Source organism: Rhinatrema bivittatum, chromosome 16 (genome assembly GCF_901001135.1).
Source record: "Rhinatrema bivittatum chromosome 16, aRhiBiv1.1, whole genome shotgun sequence".
Taxonomy (NCBI): Eukaryota; Metazoa; Chordata; class Amphibia; order Gymnophiona; family Rhinatrematidae; genus Rhinatrema; species Rhinatrema bivittatum.
In genome coordinates, this window is record NC_042630.1 from 1,587,830 (window position 1) to 1,614,106 (window position 26,277).

At 49.1% G+C, this 26,277-nt stretch overlaps 1 protein-coding gene across 1 annotated transcript in view; it reads right to left on the reverse strand.

Annotated features, from left to right (window-relative positions):
* Positions 1–11,540: 11,540 nt before the first annotated feature.
* LPCAT3 (lysophosphatidylcholine acyltransferase 3) overlaps positions 11,541–26,277 on the reverse strand; it is a 34,142-nt gene continuing 19,405 nt past the window's right edge. Inside the window, exons 9-13 of the mRNA XM_029581869.1 lie at positions 20,924–21,090; positions 14,076–14,223; positions 13,628–13,786; positions 13,159–13,287; positions 11,541–11,868 (exon numbers count right to left, since the gene is read on the reverse strand). Coding sequence (XP_029437729.1) covers positions 13,171–13,287; positions 13,628–13,786; positions 14,076–14,223; positions 20,924–21,090 — 591 coding nt within the window. The 3' untranslated portion in view covers positions 11,541–11,868; positions 13,159–13,170. The remainder of the gene's footprint in view (positions 11,869–13,158; positions 13,288–13,627; positions 13,787–14,075; positions 14,224–20,923; positions 21,091–26,277) is intronic.

Here is a 26,277-nt window from a genome sequence, read left to right on the forward strand (position 1 = left end):
TAGTTTCTAGTCTATTAATGTTTTGAGTAATGCATTTCAGCAGCCACAATTGTAAATGTAAACTGAAAGAACATGAGACTGTGCAGGAGCCAGTGACTCATCTGTTCTGGTCTCCATGCGAACTCAGAGCTGCAGTCACTGTCCCCGACTCTGGCTCCTAATTAATCAGTGGCTCTGTGCTGTGTGCTAAATGTGTATGACTACCGATAGGGTCAACATTACAAGCCCATGACATTAACTGGGTTTAATGACTGATTATCTCATCCAGGAGAGTCGGAGGAGCAAGCACCATGTTCTTACATAGTGTTCTGATGGCGAGATGGCTTGCTGAACTGAGTAGAAGGAAGCAAGGCTAGTTTTCTCCAGTAGCAGTTGCCCAGACACACCCTGTGCAGGCAAGAAAAAAGGAAAATCAATTCTTACCTGCTAATTTTTGTTCCTATAGTACCACGGATCAATCCAAATTCCTGGATTTATGCATCCCTGCATGCAGCTGTTGACAGAGAAAGTTTTACTGATTCTGCTCCATAATCCCTGGTGCCACATGCAGTTCCTCAGTATTGACCTGTACCCAAGCCAAGATGACAGCAACAATCAAATTTCTAAGCAAACTCCCTTCCCTCCAATGAGCTAGAAGGTGAAGTTGCCTGAAAAGAATCGAAAACTTGTTTCCCAAATTTAACATAAGTGATTGGCATTGAAAATCTCCAACTCCTCCGCACTCTACCCAAAGCAACACTACAAGCGAATGACTTTCCACCCCTGTAAATGGGAGGTCTCTGGCCTGATCGGTGGTACTACAGAAACAAAATGCTGCAGGTAAGAACCAATTTTCCTTTCCCTGTATGTACCCGGATCAAGTGACCTGTAGCTACCTCAATAATGCACGCCTCACATCTAAGAGCCTAAGCTCTCCCGTGTAAGGCATAAAGGAAACCAAATCCAGAAACGCAGGAAGTTCCTCTGTTCTAAGATGGACCATCGAGACTACCTCAGCAGAAAAGGCGACCCTATGCAAAAAGCTACTCCCGCATCAGACATCTGAAGGAAGGGATCTCGACACAACAGTGCCTGGAGCTCTGAAATTCTCCTGACATAGCTACCAAGAAAACCACTTGCTAAGAGTCAAGTTCTTAACCATAGCTCTCTTTAGTGATTCAAACTGAGCTTCACACAATCCTCCATGGACTAGATTCAGATTCCAAGATGGACAAATGTTTCGCACCCGAGGATGCAAGGTTTTACCTTCCCAAAGGAACCGTATAACAGCTGGATGTGCGGACGGAAGATACCCTTGCACCTTACCCTGTAGACAACCCAATGTCTCTGCCTGGACTCAGAGAGTTAAAAGCCAGTCCCTTGATCAGAACCTTTCTGTAGAAAAGCCAAAATATGCGATACCATAACCTGAACTCAGTCAACAGCAGACCAGGACGCAAAGATCCTTCAAAATCACACAAGTCAAGGATATAGAAGCTCATCTAACCTGTAATAAGGTGGAAATATCCACTCCGGAATATCCCTTCCATCTAAGTTGTCTCCTCTCAGAAGCAATGCCATGAGAAAGAAGTGAGCCACCTGACCTGAAAATATTGGGCCCTAGTAGAAAAGTGTCGACTGATGTCCAAACCTCAGGGGTCATGTTGATCAGATCTGGGAAGCATGGTCGATGTGGTCTCGCTGAAGCTACCAGGATCATGTTGCCCAGATGTTTCTGTATCCACCGGAAACCACCTGAGCCCGGGTCAAATGCGTTTTGACTTGTCTTGGAAGAGGCTTCCCGGAATCCACATTAGCTGTTGCCACTACTTCCTTAATCCAATGAGCTACCGTGCCCTGAGAAGCTGCCTCCCTCTTCTTCACCCCCACTCCGCAAAGAACAAAAAACCTATCCGATTTCTGAAACTCGTTCATAAACCTCCAGATAATGCAATAAGTGCCGCTGTACGTCCAACAAGCGCAATTTCCTGTATTCCGGACCATCCATATCCTTATGCAAGGATGGTAATACAACTTACTGGTTTAAGTGAAACTCCAAAACCACCTTTGGAAGAAAGGCAGGTACCATCCGAATCTGCACCTTATCCAGAGTTATAATCGAAAAAAAGGATCCCTGCATGACGAGGCTTGCAATTCCAAAATTTGCCTTGCAGAACAAATAGCGACTAAAAACACAATTTTCAAAGTCAGTAACCACAAGGAAATACCCCAGCGAGGAAGAAAGGTTGGACTCGCCAGAAAGAAGAGAACCAGATTAAAATCCCACAAGTGTACTGGGAAATGCAAGGAAGGTCTAAGGTGTTTTACTCTCCTCAAGAACCTAGATACATTTAGGTAAGAAGAGAGTAGTCTCCCCTGCACGTGGCCCTGATAACACACTATAGCAGCTACCTTCAGCGTGTTCAAAGCTAATCTCTCGCTCAGTTCTTCTTGTAAAAATTCCAAGATTAAGGGAACAGGCGCTGAAGTGGGCAAAGAAGTGCGATTTAGACACAAATATATGCCAAGGAGGCGGAAAACTTGAGTGCTCTCAAAAGCGTTTCCATCGCTGCCCCTGAGTAACCTCGCTTTAAGAGCCTAGACCTCTCAAGAGCCAAACCATAAGACAAAACTGACTCAGATTGTTGTGAAACATTGGTCCCTGCCATAACAATCCCCTTGAGAAGAGGGAGCTGCCAAGAGTCCCTCTTCAGAAGACTATGCAGATCTGTGTACCACAGCCTGCATGGCCATTCTGGAGCTACCAGATGTACCACACCTGGATATCACGCTGTCTTCTGCAACAAAACAGCCGTTCATGGACCACAGCAGAAATGCATAGAGTAACTTCTCTTGCAGCCATACCTAGACTAGGACATCCACTCAGAGAGCTTGAACATCCCTTGTCCAACTGTAAAATCTCTCCACTTTTGCAATCTTGTGAGTCACCATTAGATCCAGGAAGGGACATCCCCATTGATCCACGATAAGACGAAACACTTCAGGAGCCATTTCCCATTCTCCTGGATCCAACTCGTGACGGATGAGAATCTGCCTGCATGTTGTCTATTCCTGCTATATGACTGAGCCTGTAAATAAAGTTCTGCCCACAGCAGAAGGACATCCATTTCTAGAGAGACTTGTCGACTTAGAGTCCCTCCTTGGTGATTTATGTATGCCACTGCAGTCGCATTGTCTGTCATAACTTTTACCACCTTTCCTTCTAACCAGTCTGCGAACTGAAGGAAGGCTACTCTAAATCGCTCATTCCTCCTGTCAACTGATGGACCAAGTTACCTCTTCACGAGGCCACTGCCCTTGTGTCACCAGCCCCTGATAGTGTGCGCCTCGGCCCTGGAGACTCACATCCATGGTGACCACCAACCAGTTGGGAGTCTCCAAAGCCCTACCTTTTTCTAGATGCTCTCTTCCCAACCACCAGAGAAGCTTCTGCTTCACCTCCGGTGGCAAGGCCAGCGACACACTGTACACCTGAAACTGCTTCATTGAGAAAGGAGAGACCACTGCAGACAACACATATGAGTATGTGCCCAAGGTATAACCTTTCTTGTCGCGGCCATAGATCCAAAAATATGCAAATATGACCAGGCTAAAGGGCCGGATGCAGGGCCCAGACCTAACCCCAGATCTCCTGAATGCAAGACTCTCTGAGAAACACCTTGCCTTGTCAAACCGGATGCCCAGATACTCCAGGACCTGAGATGGCTGCAAGTTGCTCTGGGCTAAGTTCACTATCCACCCCAGGTGCTGCAATAAGTGAACCACCCTGATGGTCACCACTTGGTTCTCTTCCAATGACTTGGCTCTGATTAGCCAATTGTCCAAGTATGGATGAACCATAAAGTCGTCCTTTGAGGGCTGTGGCCACGACTACCATCACCTTGGAAAAAGTCCTGGGTGCTGTGGCCAAACCGAAGGGAAACAATTGGAAATGACACTGCAAAGCATAGATAGCGTGGATGCTGCTTGCAAATTGGAAAATGAACATAAGCTTCCGATAGGTCCAGAGAAGTGAGAAATTCTTCCTGCTTCACTGCCATGATCACTGATCTTAAAGTTTCTATCCGAAAAAGTGTAACTCAGAGGGCCTGACTGACCCTCTTGATCAATAATAGGTTGAAGCAAACCCTCTTTCTTGGGAACCATGAAGTAAATGGAATAGCACCCTGTGCCCTCCTGATCCTTTGGAACTGGAACCACTGCCTTTAAGGTGAGCAACTGTTACAGCGGGCACTGGACCACTGTCTTATTTTCTTCGGAGTCGCAGGGGGAAACCATAGAAGCTTTAAAGAGGACAGATAAGTTCCAAAATGTATCAGTCGTGCACCACTTCCAAAACCCATTGGTTGGAAGTGATGTGGGTCCACCTCCGATAAAATTGAAACAGACGACTGCCTGTTTCCAGCACCAGAGGATGGACCCGCAAAACTATTGGGAGGTATGCAGAGTTCTGGAGATGAAGCCCTATCTTTGCCTGGCTTCCTTGGCCGAAAAGACCGAGATCTCCCAAATGTCCAAGACCTCTGACTACTTAAACTTCTGGAGGAGCAAAAATACCTAGAGCTCCGAAATGCCCCTTGGCTTGAGAAAACCAAAGAGTCAACTTCTTATGCTCCTGTAACCAAGGAACTTTCGACTCTCCCCTTCGATCCACCATCTTCTCTAACTCATCCCTAAATAACAAGCACCCCTTAAAAGGTAACTTTGTAAGGTTTGATCTTGAAATAGTATCAGAAGACCAGTTTCATAGCCACAGGAGCCTTCGGGCTGCAATCACCAAAGCCATCCCTTGAGCCGTCGTGTGCGTCAAATCATAGCCAGCATCTACCAGGAAGGCAGCTCCCAGCTCCAGGTATAGGCCATTCTCTCCCAGAGCTTCCTGGGCTAACTGTAACCCTGCCCTGGCCACCAAATAACTGCAAGTGGAGATCTGGAGATTCATGGCAATCGCTTCAAAGGTCTGCTTTAAAATAGCCTCTATTTTCAGATATGGAAATTGTTTCTTACCTGCTAATTTTCGTTCCTGTAATACCACAGATCAGTCCAGAGAAGTGGGTTGTGTATCCCTACCAGCAGGTGGAGTCAGAGAGCAAAACTTTGGGCACTGCTATATTTATACAAGAGTGCCACCTGCAGTCCCACAGTATTGGCCTGTACCCAAGCACACCGAAACACGAACGGGCGAAGGGTCGAAAACCCCCTGTATACCACTTCGCCCCAAGTAAAACAACAAACCGAAATAACTGCTATAAAAATTGCTCCATCAAACATGTCTGCAAAAACAGGAGCTCCAAGAAAATCATAGCCACAGTCTAGCTAAAACAGTCTTTTGGTATCTGAGATAAGGGGTGGGTATGTTCATTTCCTGAACATACCCAGATCAGTACAGAGAAGTGGGATGTACCTAGGCCACCTTACACTGGGCGGGAACCCGAAAGACCCGCATGCAGGACACACTCAAAGGACGGAGCATCAGTAGCCTTAATGTCCAGGCGATAATGTCTACTGAAAGTGTGCAAAGAGGACCACACTGCCGCTCTGCAGATTTTCTGAGGAGATAGTAGCTGACACTCTGCCCAGGAAGTAGCTTGGGCCCTGGGGGAATGAGCCCTGAGACCCAAAGGAGCCTGGCGTCCTTGGACAAGATATGCCGAACAAATGGCTTCTTTAATCCAACGCAATATAGTCACCTTAGACGCCTTTTCCCCCTTCTTTGGGCCCCTGAAGAGGAAGAACAAATGATCTGAATTGGTAATTTCCAAATAGTACAATAAGACATGCCGCATGTCCAAAAGGTGAAGATCTTTGTCTGGAGATGCTTCGAGACCACTGTGGGAATCCCAGTAGCTCCACCGTCTGATTTAGGTGGAAGGCTGAAACTACCTTAGGGAGGAAGGCCAGTGCCGGTCGCAAGGACACTCCATCGGTGGAAATCTGAAGAAACGGATGCCGGCACGACAGAGCCTGTAACTCCGAGATCCGACGAGCCGAGCAAATGGCCACCAAAAACAGTCTTCAAAGTCAGATCCTTCAGCGAAGCCCTGCGGAGAGGCTCGAAAGGAGCGCCACAGAGGACAGGCAGCACGAGATTCAAACTCCAATCCGGACAGACCGAACGTACAGGAGGCCGCAAATGTTTGACCCCCTTGAGAAACCGGGCTATATCCGGATGCATTGCAAGCGAAAAGCCGTTAAACCTGCCCCACAGTGCACCTAGCGCTGCAACCTGAACCCGAAGAGAACTGAAAGCTAACCCCTTAGCGAGCCCCTGCTGCAGAAAGTCCAGCACCTGAGGAACATTGACCCACACAGGATCGCAGGAACGTTGCAGACACCATGTCTCAAACAGCTTCCAGACTCTGACATAGGCCATAGAGGTGGCCAGTCGTCTGGCCTGCAGCAGAGTGGAAATGACCAGTTCGGAGTAACCTTTCAACCGTAAATGTCGCCTTTCAAAAGCCAAGCCGTGAGAGAGAAGTGATCCTCCCGATCCTAAAATATGGGTCCCTGCCGAAGTAGCTGCGGCAGATGAGCTAGTGGTAACGGGCCCTCTAGCGCCAATCGAACCAGATCTGCGAACCACGGGCGACGCGGCCACTCCGCCACCAGGACCATCCTTCCTGGATGGAGTTCTATGCGCCGGAGCAGGCGACCGATGAGAGGCCAGGGAGGAAAGGCATACAGGAGAATTCCCATGGGCCAGGGGCACACGAGAGCGTCTAGCCCCACCGAGCCCAGTTCTCGTCGACGGCTGAAGAAGCGCTCTGTTTTCGCATTCGCCCGCGTTGCCATCAGATCCAATTGTGGGACGCCCCATTTGGCGCAAATTCGGTTCCACGCTTCGGGAGACAGCTCCCACTCTCCTGGATCGAGTTGCTGTCGGCTGAGAAAATCCGCCTGCACTTTCTCCACCCCCGCGACATGAGAAGCGGCAATTCCCCAGAGATGACGCTCCACCCAGGCGAACAAGCTACGCCTCTAGTGCCACCGCGGGGCTTCTTGTCTGTTGATGGTCGCCACTGTCATCGCATTGTCTGAGAACACTCGTATCATTCTGCCCTGGATCCATGGAAGGAATGCTTACAGAGCCAGGCGCACAGCTCTGGTCTCTAGGCGATTGATGGACCACGAGCCTTCCATCTTTGACCAGAGGCCTTGGGCTGACCTCTGCTCCCCAACCGGAGAGACTGGCATCGGTGGAGATGATCATTTAATTCGGGGGGATCCAAGTCCACCCCTCGTTCCAGACTGACGTGCGAAAGCCACCACGACAGACTGTCTCTGGCCTCCGGAAGGAGCGGCATTGACAGGAGGAACAGTTCCAAGACCGGACTCCACCGCGACAAAAGTGCACACTGTAATGGACGCAACTGAGCGAACGCCCATGGAACCAAATACAAGGTGGACGCCATGGAACCCAGGACCTGGAGATGATGCCACACCGTGGGATTGTCCCGACAAAGAAGGGCGTGAATCTGGTCATGTAACTTCTTCACTCGGTCTGCCGCCACAAAGACCTTTCCGCGGCAGGTATCGAATCTCACTCCCAGGTAAACCAGCTCTTGGGTGGGTTCCAAGTGACTCTTCTGCACATTTATGACCACCCGAGCGACCGCAAAGTGATTAGGACCCTGTGCAGCAATCTCTCGCATTCCTCCCGTGACTTTGCACGAATCAGCCAATCATCCCGATAAGGATGGACTAAAATCCCCTCCTTTTGTAGGAAGGCCGCTACCATCACCATCACCTTGGTGAATGTGCGAGGAGCCATCACGAGACCAAATGGAAGGGCTCGAAATTGGAAGTGTTGACCCAAGACCTTGAAACGGAGAAAGCTCTGGTGACTCAGCCGGATTGGTATATGAAGATATGCCTCCGTGAGGTCCAGGGACGCCAGGAACTCCCCCTTGTGACCAGCAGCCATCACTGGCCGCAGTGTCTCCATACGAAAACGAGGAACACGAAGACAAAGGTTTACCTTCTGCATGTCTAAGATGGGACGAAACATACCCTCTTTTTTGGGAACTATAAAGTAAACAGAGTATCGATCTCGTCCCTGCTGTGCCTCCGGGACTAGGACAATAGCTCTGAGATCTAAAAGTCGTTATAGGGTTTCCTGGACCGCTTCTTGCTTGTTGCGCGATGCCATCCGGGACTCCACAAAAACTTCCTGAACTGGGCGCGAGAACACTAGCGCGTACCCATCTCTGATTACCTCTAGAACCCATCGGTCTGAGGTAATCCTTGCCCATTCCATGTAAAAGATGGATAATCTGCCTCAGACAGCTTCAACGTCAGAATGGGTGCTCGTGGCTTCATTGGGAGGTTTTACTGTTTCCAGCGCCAAGATGTCCTGTATCCCTACCGGAGCGGCGACCTCCGCGAAAGGACTGCTGGCATCCAGAATTTGGTTTAGAAGCAGTTGGAGTAAAATATCTGCTTACCCTTTCCCTCCTACAGCCCCCCCAGAGCCCCGGGAGTTGAGAGAACCCGCTGGCAGCCCCTCCCCACGGCCACTGGGAGCTCGATCGCCCCTGTACCGACTCCTTAGCTCAGCACCACAGCCATTTGCTAGACTTAGCCTTACTTTACGGAGTCAGAAACCTCTGCAGGGGTCATGGGAGCAGCTGCAGCAGTTATAGGAGTGAGAAACCAGGAGCCCCTGGCTTTCATACGCTGACAGATGCGGGCGACCCCCCGCAGAAGGGATGTCCAATCCCCCGGGCGCCTGGCTTCCACTGAGGGATGGCCCACGATGGTACCTAACACCTCAGGAAGCGATTAACACGACAGGAAAAAAAACAAACTAAACTAAAAAAAATTCAAAGTAAAAACTAAGACTGCAGGTGTGCATCTCTACCAGCTGCTGGAGTCAGAGAAATACTGAGGGACTGCAGGTGGCACTCTTGTATATATAGCAGTGCCCAAAATTTTGCTCTCTGACTCCACCTGCTGGTAGGGATACACAACCCACTTTTCTGGACTGATCTGGATATGTTCAGGAACTTGAGGTTCTTTTAAAGCTGCACCTCCTTCCACCGATATGGTGGTCTGCTTTGTCACATCACAGACTAATGCATCCATTTTAGGAAACCGCAGTTGCTCCCTTGCTTTAGGGTCCGTAGGATACAATTCGACTAAGGAGCGACCTTCTTTAAAATTAGCCTTAGGTGCGCTCCATTCCAAATCTACCAGCTCCTGAACAGCCTCATGCAGAGGGTGCCGTGAGCAAGCTGATCATTACAGGGTTCCTCTTTGGATCTCCTCCAACCCAAGGACTTTCAAGGACTGTAAAATTAAACCAGACGGCATAGTTCTAGGAGGCTCAGCATCTGGGGGAATCTCCCTCTCTTGCAAGAATGGATCGTCAGGATCCCTCCAGAGGATTCCGACTCCCCATCTGAGTCTCCTAAGAAAATAAGAACATGCCATACCAGGTCTGACCAAGAGTCCATCAGGCCCAGCATCCGGTTTCCAACAGTGGCCAATCCATGTCACATTTACCTGGCAAGTACCCAGACATTAAATAAATCTCAAGCTACTATTCCTTACTGATTAATAGCAGTTTATGGACTTCTCCAAACCTTTTTTTAAGCCTGGTTACACTAACTGACGAATCCCTGCCCTCGCTACCTTCTCCCTCTTGGAAGGAGACAAAGACTCCCTAAAACGCTTTCTAGGTCCTAAGGAGGGAGACTTCTGAAAGAGGGTGATCTCCAGCCTCTTCCCTGAGCACTCTTTGCCCCTGACAGACGGCCTGGAGACCCTTAAAATATTCCATCCACAAAATGTCAGAAACTTCCAGCCCTGGCGTAGGCAAAACCCTCTCTCAGCCCACTCCTGAGGGAATTGGTAGGGAAGACTCCTCAGCTGCTCTGGTAGGAGTCGCTGCAGATAAACCTCTGCCTGTAAAGCAGGGTCCTCTGAGGTCCCTGCAGGAACATCCCCCTGGACCTCCACACACATTAGGGACCTCCTCGGACTATGGACCCTCATATGGCTTGCTGAGCAGATGCTAAGCTTCTTCCCATGCTGCTCTCCCGATGCCATGTCACACTCACACTCTCCCTCTAAAAGCTGAGCAAACGCGTTCCAGCGTGGGCTTCAGCAGTTCCTGCCAATCACAAAGGAAAATTGGTTCTTACCTGATAATTTTCGTTCCTGTAGTACCACGGATCAGTCCCGACTGCTGAGGTTATGCCTCCCTTCCAGCAGATGGAGACAGATTAAAAACTTCAAGAGTGCCCCCTCTTAAAGCTAAGTGCTGCCTGCGTCTCTTCAGTATTTCTCTGTCTCCAGCAGCTGGAGGTGGTGCAAAACCTGCAGTGCTGACCCGGTTGGGGTTTTTCAAAAAAAGAAAAGAACAGTAAGACCTGGTGACCAGAATTGTACACAGTATTCAAGGTGCGGTCTCACCATGGAGCAATACAGAGGCATTATGACATTTTCCGTTTTATTAACCATTCCCTTCCTAATATTCTTTTTTGACTGCTGCAGCACACTGAGCCGACGATTTCAATGTATGAGCCACTATGTCGCCTAGATCTCTTTCCTGGGTGGTAGCTCCTAATATGGAACCTAACATTGTGTAACTTTAGCAAGGGTTATTTTTCCCTACATAAACACCTTGCACTTGTCCACATTAAATTTCATCTGCCACAGATGCATGTCCAGTATCTGCTGGCTGGTGCCTGAGCAGAGCTATATGAGAGTGACATTAGCCAGCCATGCTTGATGCAAACCCCTGAACGGCATTCTGCTTTTGCCGCACGATGTTCCTCCCTGTACCCATGGCACCACCAGCATCTCAATGGCAAGCAGAGGAACAGTACCTCAGCGTCAAAGAGCCAACACCCGGTCTCCTCTGCAGGCAGAGAAGCTGCTGAAAATCCCCATCGCTGGGCTCCTTTTTATTTTTGGTGTAGAGGTGCCTGTTCCAGGAGTGGAGGTTGCATGGCTGATCAGAAAAGAGCCAGACTACTGCCTATATCAGTCTCTTTTCGCCAAACTTCTTGTCTTTTAATCTTTTTTTCCTCTCTCCAGACTGCAGGTTTTGTACCATCTACCATCTGCTGGAGACAGAGAAATACTGAGGGACTGCAAGTGGCACAAGGGTTTATGAGGCAGTGTCAGTGAAACTCTCTCTGTCTCCATCTGCTGGCAGGGAGGAAAACACAGGAGTCTGGACTGATCTGGGTACATACAGGGAACACGATTCTGAGCTAAAAACACAGCACCAAAAATCGTAATGCTGTTGAAGAAAGGAGTAGAGATCCTGTGAGTAGTAATGCGCAGTGTCCTGTTGGAGCAGCTCATCCACATCCCCTCCTCACTCTCCACCAGAACCCGTGGGAGGAGGCAGGAGGATTGCTGGAGCTGCAGCTCTAAATACGGATGAAAGGAAGGCCCTGCTTAACTTTTACAAACAGCACAGCACCTCCTCCCACAGTCAGCTCTCTGTCAGACATCAATCAGGCCAGAGACACAGCAGGCTGCTGCAAACTCACTGCTCCCTGCCAGGAAATAAATTCACTTTGTCGTGCTGAAAAGGCATACCATTATTCAGAAGTACAACATACAAAAGAAGATAATATCTGATTATCCATTCAGTGTCGCGGCCGGAGAAGGCATTTGAGTTCTGCCGAAAAAAGGCATAATCCCAAAAATTTCTTTTTAAAAAGGAAAAAAAAAAAATCAATAGAAACCCCAGTTCTTTAGTAAAAGGGTTCAAATTCTAGGTCTCTTCAGCCCTTGCTGTCATTTCACCTGCTGCATGATCATCCTGAAATCAGATGTGAGAGTCCATGTCTTCATCCTCTGGAAGTGCTTCAGCAGGACCTGGGACGCGCCCATGATTCCTTGTATAATCTGCAACGATGGGAGGGAGAGGAAAAGGAGTGAGCGTGTGCTCTGCCAATGCACCTCACTGCTGCCCTGCAGCAGCTCCTGCTATTCCAGTACTGAGACCCCACACACAGCTCTGCTAATGCACCTCACTCCTGCCCTGCAGCACCCCCTGCTATTCCAGTACTGAGACCCTCACACACAGCTCTGCCAATGCACCTCACTCCTGCCCTGCAGCAGCTCCTGCTATTCCAGTACTGAGACCCCACACACAGCTCTGCCAATGCACCTCACTCCTGCCCTGCAGCACCCCCTGCTATTCCAGTACTGAGACCCTCACACACAGCTCTGCCAATGCACCTCACTCCTGCCCTGCAGCACCCCCTGCTATTCCAGTACTGAGACCCTCACACACAGCTCTGCCAATGCACCTCACTCCTGCCCTGCAGCACCTCCTGCTATTCCAGTACTGAGACCCCACACACAGCTCTGCCAATGCACCTCACTCCTGCACTGCAGCACCCCCTGCTATTCCAGTACTGAGACCCTCACACACAGCTCTGCCAATGCACCTCACTCCTGCCCTGCAGCACCCCCCTGCTATTCCAGTACTGAGACCCTCACACACAGCTCTGCCAATGCACCTCACTCCTGCCCTGCAGCACCCCCTGCTATTCCAGTACTGAGACCCTCACACACACAGCTCTGCCAATGCTCCTCACTCCTGCCCTGCAGCACCCCCTGCTATTCCAGTACTGAGACCCCACACACAGCTCTGCCCATGCACCTCACTCCTGCCCTGCAGCACCTCCTGCTATTCCACTACTGAGACCCTCACACACAGCTCTGCCCATGCACCTCACTCCTGCCCTGCAGCATCCCCTGCTATTCCAGTACTGAGACCCTCACACACAGCTCTGCCCATGCACCTCACTCCTGCTCTGCAGCACCCCCTGCTATTCCAGTACTGAGACCCTCACACACAGCTCTGCCAATGCACCTCACTCCTGCCCTGCAACACCCCCTGCTATTCCAGTACTGGGATCCCCCTCACACACAGCTCGGCCAATGCACCTCACTCCTGCCCCACAGTACCGCCTGCTTTTCCAATATTGAGACCTCACAGACACAGCTCTGCCAATGCACCTCACTCCTGCTGCCCTACAGCACCCCCTGCTATTCCAATACTGAGATCACCACACACACACAGCACTGCAAATATATTTCATGCCTGCCCTGCAGCAGCCCCTGCTACTCCATTCTGGAGCCAGACATCCCAACCCTCTGGGGTCCAACAACAGCGAGATCATGCACCTTACTGCTGCTTTATTCTGCTTTCTTCAGTCTCTCTTTCCTTGGCACAAGCACTTTGCGCAGAAGAGGAAGTGCAAACAGAAGTGAAAGAAACAAGACATGGCCAATAAAATAGACTGACAGGTAGACCTGGAGGGGCAGAGAAGAAGAGAGTGGGGAAGTTGTTAGCATTTCTTAACAAGACCGATGTCCCTGCATTCCTTTCTCCCTTCCCCTACTGATAGAGATCCCCTTCACGTGCCCTCCTGCACCCCACCTCTCCCCTTCCTGTACTCTAGCGCCCTCCCTTCCCTGCGAGCACTTCCATTCCTTCCTCTCCCCTCCCCCCCTGTGTTCTAACTCCATTTCCTCCTGCTCCTAATAATCTTTTTCCTTCCCTTGCTCTCCTCTGCCAACAGCCTACTTCACCCCATTTCTCTTTTCCAGCACTTCCTGCTCTTTGTCGCCAAACCTCCTTCCCCCTTCTTACCCTGAGCCACTTGTCCCAGGTGAATAGGCAGAAGGGCACCAGCGGATATCCCATGCACAACCAGTGGATACTCTGCTGGACCACATAAAGCGGCAGCTTCAGAGCTGGCACAGAGGTAAGAGAGGTCAACAGGGGGCTCTCACGAACCAGATCAATAACCTGTAAGGATGGAGAAGAGAATCCAGCAGATGGAGCTGTGGTGACAGGTTTTAAGGAGACGGGCAGGGAAGGAAGAGAGGAAAGGCATTTCATTCAGCTGAGGACTATGCCAGGCCCCCGATACATCACACGGGACGCTCCTCAGCCAGCAATACGAAATAGCTGTTATGATATCATGAGACCCAATGTGGCAGTACTGCCCAAGTGATGTCGTTAGCAGAACCTTCAAACAGGACTGCAATTGTGGGAGAGAGGCTGAGATTAAGGTCACTGCAGGTTTGGGCCTCACCTGTTTCTCCACGACGACTATAAGGAACTCCAGAGCAAAGCACATCAGGTATCCAGAGTGCAGCCCATGCCAGACAGCCAGGAAAAGCAGCGCTGCGGCCTGCGAGATCGTCTTATTTCCTAAGAAGCGCAGTCGCTTAAAGACATTCCTGTACCAAAGACAGAGCACCATAAGAAATGCCTTACTGGTCAGACCCAGGCTCCATCGAGCCCAGCACTGGCCAAGCCAGGCTACAAGCTCAGGCTGCCTTCACGTAATTCTCTTACATGGGAGTGAGGTCTGGGGTCTATCATTAACGCAAAACTATACAGAAAGGGACAGAATCCCTGCACCTCCAGTTCTGTAAAGGATCCTCCATGTCCTCAGCAACAGATGCAGATCAGGACCAGGACATTTCCCCTTACTGCTCACCCTGCAAACAAGATTATTCACATTCTGGGGTCACCTCCCTAACAGCCACACACTCTCCTTCCATTATCATCCCTCTGTGACACAACACACACCCTGCAAAACACACACTCAGCACCTATAGAGCAAACCTGCCTCACCACAACAGCACTAAGTGCCAGGACTCTCACAACAACAGATGCAGATCAGGACCAGGACATTTCCCCTTACTGCTCACCCTGCAAACAAGATTATTCACATTCTGGGGTCACCTCCCTAACAGCCACACACACTCCTTCCATTACCATCACTCTGTGACAACACACACCCTGCAAAACACACACTCAGCACCTATAGAAAGGGAAAGGTCAGTGCCCGCCCTCCACACCCGGGAGACCCCAGCGCCAGCCGCGCTTGTTAAATCGCCGAAAACCTGCAAGAAAAAACAGGCGCATAACCGCGCCAAGGCCCGCCCACACCACTACCTGAGACCCAATCAGGGTCAGCCGGGCAACCATTTAAGACACACCCCTCTAGGCGTCGCGCGCCGTGCGTCGCGCGCCGAAGGTGCGCGACAAAGGGGCCTGCCCCTTTGTGCGCCCCTTCGTGCAGCCCCTGAGGACTGTGGACGGACCAGAGTCAATCTCACTGCAATTCGTATCCTTCACCTTACGAATCTCTCACAAAAAGTTGGCCAGACCGGACAACAAACAACGTCCACAAATCACCCTTTCAACATAAGGAAAACAAACGCATCACCCTCACAGGCCTACAGCCCTCGCCTGCCACAGCAATTCTCAAAATGCCTCCTCCTTTCCCAATCCCTATCCTCCCACATTGTCCACCTTCTAAGGGACACTCAACTCGACAGGCCCATCACCACAACCTCAAAACCCTATCTCCAATTATGATCACTCCCCTCACCCAACTACTAGGCCTCACACTATTCTCGTTAACGTTATTCAATGCACAATCCCTAACAAAGAAATCAGTAATACTAAACGACTACCTCACTGATGTGAAGCCAGATATATGCGCAATTACGGAGACCTGGCTCAAACCCTCAGATACTGCAATAATTAATCAATTACCTACAGGGACATACAACTTCTTCTCCATTCCACGCCAGGGAAGAAAAAAAGGAGGAGGAATCCTCCTCGCTACAAAAAAGGACCTCAGATTCACCCAGCATTCCACCAATACAAACTCTAAACTCGAAATAGGCTTCTTCTCGTCAGACAAACTCCAAATTTTACTTGTCTACGCCCCTCCAGGTGTCCTGGAATCAGACGCCTCACCGCTGGTTGAACTTACCACCTCCCTTATCAACCTGGATGCCCCAGCCATAATCTTAGGAGACTTCAACCTCCACGTCGACAACTCCACACTATCACCTAACTGCGAAGCCTTACTCACAGCATACTCGGCGTTAGGTTTCACTCAACTAGTTAACAAACCCACACACAAAGCTGGCCACACGCTAGACCTCATCTTCGTAAATACAGCAATCAAACCTGTTCAGCACCCTACCTGCACGAAGGTCCCATGGTCAGACCACTCCCTCATAACATCGTCTTTCTCAATAAAAGACAACAGTCCTTCTCTCATACCCTCCCCTTGCTTCACCTACAGGAAAACTTGCTCCATGGAAGATCTTAGCAATCATTTATCATCACATCTCACTCAAATAGACCTCACCAATCCGAATTCAGCTCTTCGATCTTGGAACAACATCACGGAATCCATTGCCAACAAGCTATGCCCTCTAACAACAAAAAAACCTCACCCCAACTCATCTAAAAAACAACCATGGTTTACCCCAGAGCTAAAAAAGCTTAAACTACTGCTAAGACAAAAAGAGGCTAAATGGCGTAAAAACCCTTGCTCCACCACGCAATCTACCTATAAATCAACTCTTCACCATTATAAATCCAATACATTAAGATCCAAGAGGAACTACTACGCATCCAAGATCCACCACCTAGTCTTCGACGCTAAAGCCCTCTTCAGCTACGTCTCTAACCTCACACAAACAAGCCCTCCAGAAATCATACTTACCCAAGCTAAATCTAAAGCGGAAGAACTAGCAATATTTTTCAACAACAAAATCAGCAAACTTCTAACTCAGCTTCCCCCTAACACCGTCTCTACATCAACCTCACCTCAGACCGCTTTCAACTATACCCACTTAGCTGAACTAGAACTCACCTCCTCCATTGAGATCCTAGGTATCCTACGGAAAATGAAACCATCCTCTCACCCATTGGATCACATCCCCTCAAAACTGCTTCTATCAATTCCTGACGCCATCTCCAAATCACTGTCAGACATCATAAATTGTTCAATAACACAAGGATCTTACCCAGATAACCTCAAATTAGCCTCACTCAAACCACTACTCAAGAAACCAAACCTAGATCCTAACGACCCAAACAACTACCGACCGATTGCCAACCTCCCCTTCATAGCCAAGATCATGGAGAAATTGGTGAACACCAGACTCTCAAACTACATTGAAGAAAACAACCTCTTATTCCCATCGCAATACGGATTTCGCAAAACACTAAGCACGGAATCCCTCCTCATCTCCTTAACAGATTACCTCATTCTAGGCCTTGACAAAGGACAAGCCTTCTTACTGATCCTACTGGACCTTTCTTCAGCTTTCGACACCGTCAACCATTCCCTACTCATTAAACAGCTGGCCTCCATAGGTATCTCAGGCTCAGCACTCTCTTGGTTCATGTCCTTCCTCAGCAACAGAGGATACAAGGTAAAGTTACAGAACAAAGAATCCACACAACATCCTTCATCAGTAGGAGTCCCACAAGGCTCTTCCCTGTCTCCTACTTTATTTAACATTTACCTCTTACCGTTATGCCAACTTCTCACCGACCTTAACCTCAAACATTTCCTTTACGCTGATGATATCCAGGTCCTGATCCCCATTAAGGATTCCCTTACAAAAACGCTAGCTTACTGGAACTCCTGCCTTCAAAAAATTCAACTCCTCCTCACCAACCTTAACCTAGTACTTAATTCCAGCAAAACTGAACTCCTGCTCATCACCTCTGAGAACAGCACCATCACCTCGACACAGCAAGGCACAGCAACAACAATTATACAAGTAAGAGACCTAGGAGTCTTAATTGACAATCACCTGAATTTCAAAGCCACTATCAACAAAACCACTAAAGACTGTTTCTACCAACTACAAGTACTGAAACGAATTAGACCTCTTTTCCATGCCCATGATTTCAGAACCATTCTGCAAGCTATCATATTTTCTAAATTAGACTATTGTAACACCATCCTACTTGGCCTTCCCGCTTCATACACCAAACCGCTCCAAATGGTACAAAATACAGCTGCTCGAATACTGACAAATTCTAGGAGAAGGGATCACATAACCCCCATCCTAAAAAGCCTCCATTGGCTACCCATACACTTTAGAATAATATACAAGGCCATTCTTACTACATACAAAAATATCCACCTACTGGCTCCCATCGACCTACAAATCCCTCTCCAACTACATAATTCGTCAAGACCGACAAGAGAGGCATACAAAGGATCGCTACAGGTACCACCGCCTAAATCTACCAGACACAACACGCTAAGAAATCGGGCTTTCTCCACAGCCATTCCACCAATATGGAACTCCATCCCTACAAACCTCAGACTGGAAACATGCATCGCAACCTTCAAAAAAAGACTAAAGACATGGATATTCATACAAGCATTCCCGGACTCCAATTGATTTATCTCATCCACGCCTCCTTATCTCCGCCCACACTATAATCAATTATCTCCACTATCGTTTTTACATGTTTGAATTATAATCTGTCCTTTCTCTTCCTCCCCGCCAAGTTTTTAATTACCCTGTTAAATGTAACTGCATTTTCCGCACCACTGTTCTAGTTTATGTTTCACGATGCACCCTTGTTTTATGTGAACCAGCATGATGGGACTGCGATCTCGAATGCCGGTATATAAAAACCTTAAATAAATAAAATAAATATAGAGCAATCCTGCCTCACCACAACAGCACTGCCAGGACTCTCACAGCAACAGATGCAGATCAGGACCAGGACATTTCCCCTTACTACTCACCCTGCAAACAAGATTATTCACATTCTGGGGTCACCTCCCTAACAGCCACACACACTCCTTCCATTACCATCCCTCTGTGACACAACACACACCCTGCAAAACACACACTCAGCACCTATAGAGCAATCCTGCCTCACCACAACAGCACTGCCAGGACTCTCACAGCAACAGATGCAGATCAGGACCAGGACATTTCCCCTTACTACTCACCCTGCAAACAAGATTATTCACATTCTGGGGTCACCTCCCTAACAGCCACACACACTCCTTCCATTACCATCCCTCTGTGACACAACACACACACCCTGCAAAACACACACTCAGCACCTATAGAGCAAACCTGCCTCACCACAACAGCACTGCCAGGACTCTCACAGCAACAGATGCAGATCAGGACCAGGACATTTCCCCTTACTACTCACCCTGCAAACAAGATTATTCACATTCTGGGGTCACCTCCCTAACAGCCACACACACTCCTTCCATTACCATCACTCTGTGACACAACACACACACCCTGCAAAACACACACTCAGCACCTATAGAGCAATCCTGCCTCACCACAACAGCACTGCCAGGACTCTCACAGCAACAGATGCAGATCAGGACCAGGACATTTCCCCTTACTGCTCACCCTGCAAACAAGATTATTCACATTCTGGGGTCACCTCCATATCAGCCACACACACTCCTTCCATTACCATCACTCTGTGACACAACACACACACCCTGCAAAACACACACTCAGCACCTATAGAGCAATCCTGCCTCACCACAACAGCACTGCCAGGACTCTCACAGCAACAGATGCAGATCAGGACCAGGACATTTCCCCTTACTGCTCACCCTGCAAACAAGATTATTCACATTCTGGGGTCACCTCCCTAACAGCCACACACACTCCTTCCATTACCATCCCTCTGTGACACAACACACACCCTGCAAAACACACACTCAGCACCTATAGAGCAATCCTGCCTCACCACAACAGCACTGCCAGGACTCTCACAGCAACAACCCCTACCTATGAAAAGGCAGCACTAGGAGTAGCCAAGTGGTTTGAGCAGTGGTCTATGAACCAAGGAAACCAGGATTCAAATCCCCCAGATGCTCCTTGTGACCCTGGGCACTCTACCTTCCATTGCCTCAGGTACAAACTTAACTGTAAGCCCTTTGTGGGATAGGGAAATAACTAGAGTACCTGAACATAATCTGCTTTGAAGTGCCAAAAAGCAGAATATAAATAAAAATAAAATCACATCAGGCCCTAAAACCCCAATACATTTACTGGGAAAACAGAGAAGTTCTGACAGACACAGAAACTTAATGCTTACAGAACACCACACCTCGGACACAGACCATCACCAATTAAAGAATATGGGGCTATAAATTAGAAATAAAAACTGAACTGGAAACCCCAAGAAGTCACAGACTCTGCATGCAGTACAGCACTGGAGAACCAGAACCAGCCATGCATTCCCCCTGCACTGTGCAAAATGCAAAGAGAGAAGAGGAAAATCACAGACTTCCCACAAAAGAAGGAGCAGGAAAACCTGCGTCTAATCCTGGGGGAAAGAGGAGAAACAGCAGCGAGAGCAGCAGAGTCTGTGGGATCTGCCCCCGGGCCAGAACCAGGATCTGAGCAGAGACTATCCGGACCAGCACCAGAACCAGGATCTGAGCAGAGACAATCCGGACCGGCACCAGAACCGGGATCTGAGCAGAGACAATCCAGACCAGCACCAGAACCTGGGATCTGAGCAAAGTCAATACGGACCGGCACCAGAACCCGGGATCTGAGTAGAGAATCCGGACCGGCACCAGAACCAGGATCTGAGCAGAGACAATCCGGACCAGCACCAGAACCTGGATCTGAGCAGAGACAATCCGGACCAGCACCAGAACCTGGGATCTGAGCAAAGTCAATACGGACTGGCACCAGAACCCGGGATCTGAGCAGAGAATCCGGACCGGCACCAGAACCAGGATCTGAGCAGAGAATCCGGACCGGCACCAGAACCAGGATCTGAGCAGAGAGAATCCGGACCAGCACCAGAACCAGGATCTTAGCAGAGAGAATCCGGACCAGCACCAGAACCAGGATCTGAGCAGAGACAATCCGGACCAGCACCAGAACCCAGGATCTGAGCAGAGAGAATCCGGAGCAGCACCAGAACCCGGGATCTAAGCAGAGAATCTGGACCAGCACCAGAACCCAGGAATGTCTCTGGGGTTCTCTTCTGCACCTATGCACATCTATTACATCCCCCCAAAAAATGCAGCCATTGAACAGGAAAGCCTGCCCCTCCTCCCCCCCCCCTCCAGTGCAGCCTCTGAATCCCCTTCACCTTGCAACCCATGCGTTGGTGTTGATGTTGAAGGATGCGATGGTGCCAGTGAACAGAGGGGTTGTTTCAAACAGCCACACCTTGACGTTCGCACATGCGTCCCAGCGCGGCCTGCCATCGGCGTTCTTCCCGCTGTAGCCCAGCCCGGTCAGGATGCACACACCTTCCTGCAGGAGCCGAGCGAAGGGTCATTCTTTGTTAAAGTTTCTATCTTGTCTTCTTCTTGCTCCTAGTTGTACGTCTCCCTGTTTATTGTAACTGCATCTATATTATTTATAGTTCATATTATTTCGTTCTCTGTTCCGGTTATCACCCATTGTTTATTGTAAACCGGCTTGATGTGATATTTTCACGAATGCCGGTATAGAAAAAATTAAAATAAATAAATAAATAAATAATACATCAAAATTACATATAAAGTATCATATCATTGTGTTTCAAAAGCCTGACTAAAAAGTTCAGCCTTCAACAGCTTTCTAAACTGCTTGACATCATTGCCACTACTTTGGGGTGTTGCAGCTCAGAAAACTTCCACTATTTTCTGCCTCCAGCAGATGGTAGGACCTGGCAATGCAGCAGGTCGTTCGTGGATTTCAAATCTTATCAGACCTTGGGCCAGGCCACTGAATCCGGCCAGCAGGGTGAGCCCTCTTGAACAGCTCCTAGTCCCAGAGAAAAGGATCTCTACATGACAGTGCCTGTGGCTCATAAATCCACCGAGTCGAACAAATCGCTACCAGAAAAATGACCTTCAGAGTAAGTTCCTTCAAAATCGCACTGTGCAGCGGTTCGAATGACACCCAACACAGAGCTTTAAGAACTAAAGTTCAATCGCCATAGAGGACAAGCCTTAAGTACCAGGGGACGCAAGTGCTTGGCTCCTCGCAAAAAAACACACCACATCTGGGTTAGCCAGCAGAGATACACCATGTCTCTTGCCTCTAAGGCAACCCAAGGCAGCCACCTGGACTCTCAATGAGTTGAAAGACAAATTCTTTGTCAACCCCTGCTGCAAGATAAAATATGTGCCACAGAAGTCTAAAAAAGATCTACACTATGCTCTCTGCACCAAATCTCAAACACCTTCCACACCTGCATGTAAGTCTAGAGGACGTGAATGAAAGAGTGGGTGGCTCGCGGGAATGACGGCTACTACCTGGAGATAATAACCTTATTCAATAAACATACACACGGTTAATGCGACAACAACATAGCTCTAAGCTTCAACGTCAAGAGGAAACGTGGAAAAAAGTTTTTGCATTCACAAAAAAGCGGGGAGTAGCTTGCTTGTTATGGCGGTTACTACCCCAAACCAAATAAGCCCGATACTGTCTCTGCTTTAACGGCAGGGGAGAAAGACTGATACACTTCATGCATATCCAGCATAGCTCTCTGCTTCAACGGCAGGGGGAATGAAGAAAGGTGGATCTACATACAGAAAACAACCAACAAGGACTGAATTATTTAGTCTGGGTGGGCAGGTGGGTGTGGCTTGCTTATTGCGGCGGTTGCTACCCTAATTGGGCTAGATATTTCACTTAGATGCAATTCCAACACTGATCTCTCATTAATGGTGGGGGTGGAAGTGGAAGGGAAATAGAACCAAAAGGATACTAAGAGCCAAGAGTAACATAAGTATGAGAAAAAAAAAGTGCGAAGCTTGCTGGGCAGACTGGATGACCGTTTGGTGGTCTTCTGCTGTCATTTCTATGTTTCTATGAGGTGGACCTTCTTCCTTGCTTGCAGTTGAGTGCTAACCACATCCTCTGGATAACCCTTATCTCTTCGATATCTCCTCTCAAAAGCCAAGCCACGAGAGAGAAGCGAACCACCTGATCCAAAAATATAGGCCATTGGTGAAGGAGTTTGGGAAGGTGTGACAGATGAAGCAGGCTGTCCATGGCAAGATTGACAAGATCTGCGAACCCACGGCCGATGTGGCCATTCCAGAGCCACCAGAATCTCTTGCCCCAGATGAAGCTCTGCTCTTCACAAGACCTTGCCCACCAGCAGCCACAGTGGAAACACATACAGAAGAATGGCTTTTGGCCATGGGAGGACCAAGGCATCAACTCCTTCTACCCCGTGCTCTCTTCTTCGACCACTACCGCCACCATCACCTTTGTGAAAGTCCTTGGTGCTGTCGCCAAACCAAAGGGCGCTGTCGCAGGGTACAAAACTGAAAATTCTCTCCAAGGATCATGAACCTGAGAAGCCTTTGATGGTCCAGACAGATGGGAATGTGAAGATAGGCCTTGGTCAAATCCAGAGAAGCCAGAAACTGCCCCCTGTGCACCGCAGCAGTCACCGACCTCAGTGTTTCCACCCGAAAACGGGGCACCTTGAGCACTAGATTCATCTTCTTTAAATCTAGAATCGGGAGAAAGGCACCGTCCTTCTTTGGGACCCCAAAATAAATGGAATACCTTCCTAACTCTCTTTCCTCGACCAGCACTGGTACTATGGCCCCCAAGAGACAGAGATGCTTTCCTGAACCACTTGCTGCCTCTGTACGTAAGTGCAAGGGGAATTCATGAACAAATTTTTCAGTGGCCGAGCAAATTCTAAAGTGTTTTATTACACTTAGGACCCATTGGTCCAACGTAATCTTGGCCCATTCCTCGAGAAATATCGTTAACAGACCGCTGATGCATGGTGCCAAGGAGTGGGCTGGCACTGCTTCATTGGGAGGTCTTGAAACCAGGGGTTCCTGGCACGGAACCATTTCTGACTGGTCTCCGGCCTCGAAAGGATTGGTTCCAAAACAGCTGCCTTCCGGCTCCCTCCCTCTGACTCCCAGCTGGAAGACAAGATGGACAGGAATGTCAGATAGACCAGAAACGTTACCGTGTCGAGGAGAAACCTCAGTTGAGTCGCAGCTTGTCCTCTGGCAGCTTGTGCCCTTTAGTTTCTTCGAGAAGCTTGACCAGCTGCTCTAAGTCTTCTCCAAAAAGCAACTTTCCCTTGAAAGGCAGCAACTCCAGCGGGAATTTAGACCAAACATCCGCAGACCAGTTTCTTAACTAAAGGAATCATCGGGCAGAAACCGCAGACATCACTGACCTTGAGATAGAGCGTATCAGGTCATACAAGACATCCGCCCCCATAGGCCACCACGGCTTCCAGCCGCTCAGCCTACTGCACATCCTCCATAGACGTAATCTTATCGGACTGCAGTTGCTGCACTCATCGCAACCTGATGCAGAGCATAAAGCTGCTACACAGAGCGGCGTGAATGCCCAACACTGAGACCTCAAAAATCTCCTCTACCTGAAGGGATGGTCCCGCTAGAACCTACTGACCTGCAGTGTCAGTAAAACTTTGTCTCTATCTACTGGAAGGGAGGGAGGCAAAACCCAGGAGTCTGGACTGATTTGGGTATGTACAGGGAACAGATGTTTCAGAGGCAAATCTACAGCCCTCTAGTTCCAGAGATAAGACTTTGTCGGATCTTAATTCCATGGCCTTACAGTTGTGGTTCACTATTTGATTTATCTTCTGCATTGGTTTGTGTACAAGCACAGCTGACCAGATGGCCAGGTAGCATTCCTGGCACAATTAGGGGAACTAGTTTTATTTTTGGCTGGCTAGACAATAATCCTCCTTTTTATCATATGCCTCAATGCTGCCTGGTGGGCTCCAGCAGCTTTGTTTTGCAGTGAAGGTTGGGAGCCAACCTGTGGCTACTAAAGTGCGGATGCCTGTGGTTATGCTATAACCTTTTGTTTCTCTGTCATGCTCGAGGTTCCTGCCTGGCGGGCTCTATGATGCAGTTTTGCAGTGATAGAGTTTGTGAGCCAGTTTGTAGCTCTGTGCACAGCATATCTGCCCTGAAAGGGTTCATAGGTCGGCTATGAACCCTTTTGGGTGACTGAAAGCCGAATGGGTTGCTGGATTTACAATCTGCCCTTGCTTCTGAGCTTGGAGCTTGAAGTCTGATTGTAGGTACTAGGTAGTTGGACTGAGCGGATGGTTGCCCTTGGATCGGCTTACGAGTTTTGAGTCGGTCTCTTTGTGGGGCTTCAATATCCAAATGTGTCTTACGTGACTCCCCTAAGGCTAGATATTTATGGATGCCACTTTCCCAGTACGTACTCCGATCAGTCCAGACGCCTGGGTTTTGCCTCCCCTCCAGCAGATGGAGACAGAGAAAGCTTTGACACTGCCACATAAGATGAGGTGCCACCTGCAGTCCCCTCAGTATTTCTCTGTCTCCAGCAGATGATGGAGATGCAAAGCCTACGGTCTGAGTGTAATTAAAATTAAAAAAAACAAAACACACAAGGCTAAAAAGAACAAGAAGATTCTTGGAGATTGCCAGGTCCTTGTGGGGCCATCCCCCCCGGTCTTTGAGGTGGACGAGCAGGGGGTTGATGTCCCTTTATTTGGTCATTCTTCGCCAGTAGGGGCAGAAAACTGCTGGGGCCAATTCCCTTGCCCTGGAGGGACGGACAGAGCCTGAAGCCAGTCTTCTGTCTTCACAGGGAAGTGGGTTTCCCTTTCATTTGGGCAGTTTCAGCCTGATTAAAGTTTGCAAAACAAAAGGGGGGGGGGGACAGAGATGGGGTATTGCTTTAGGCAGGGAGTGCTTAAACCGACTCCTCAGCTGATTCTGCTTTTGTTCTACAGTTAAATGGCTGCAGCCAGGCGCCTGTTATAACTCCGCACGATTGAGCTGTGCAGTTTGTGGGGACGTGCATGTCTCTTGCGCCACGGCCAATACGCCCGGTGTCTCTCCTGGGTAAAGGGCACTTCGTTGTCAGTCACAACAACTTCGGGCAGGCGCTGTAAGCCTCTCTCTGCTGATGCAGCCTGTGGACGACCCCTTCCCGATAAGTGCAGGAGCGGTGGCCATTTTGTCCACATTTGCAGCTGCTTCGCGGGCCGCAGGGGAGGTCAAGACTCTGAGGGGCCTCAATCAGAAGGTGAGGAGGATCTCCTGGAGGAGTCGGATGACGCTTCTACTTTTTCCTCTGACTCGGTCCTGGTTGCTACACAGGGCTTACATGGCCAGGAAAGCCAAGGGGCGGCGTAAAGCTGAGCAGGGGGCATCCAGAAAAGAAACTCCTTGCCCCTTTAGGCCTGAACTTTATTCTCTCCCAGATGCTTTATCAGTGCCTCCAAAGAGCAGCTGTCCCTTAAAGGGAAACGCGCCTAATTGAGACTTGGATGAAACGTCCGCTGGCCGAGACTGCTTTGTCTTCTGAGAGGACATGGATTTGTCAGTCTGCAACTGCTGCACCCAACGCAGACACCTAAAAAAAAAATATATATATATATTTTTTTTTATTCTTTTATTTTTTTTTAAGATAGCCCTCAAGCTTTCTGTCCTGAACATCCTTCAAAGCTGCAGA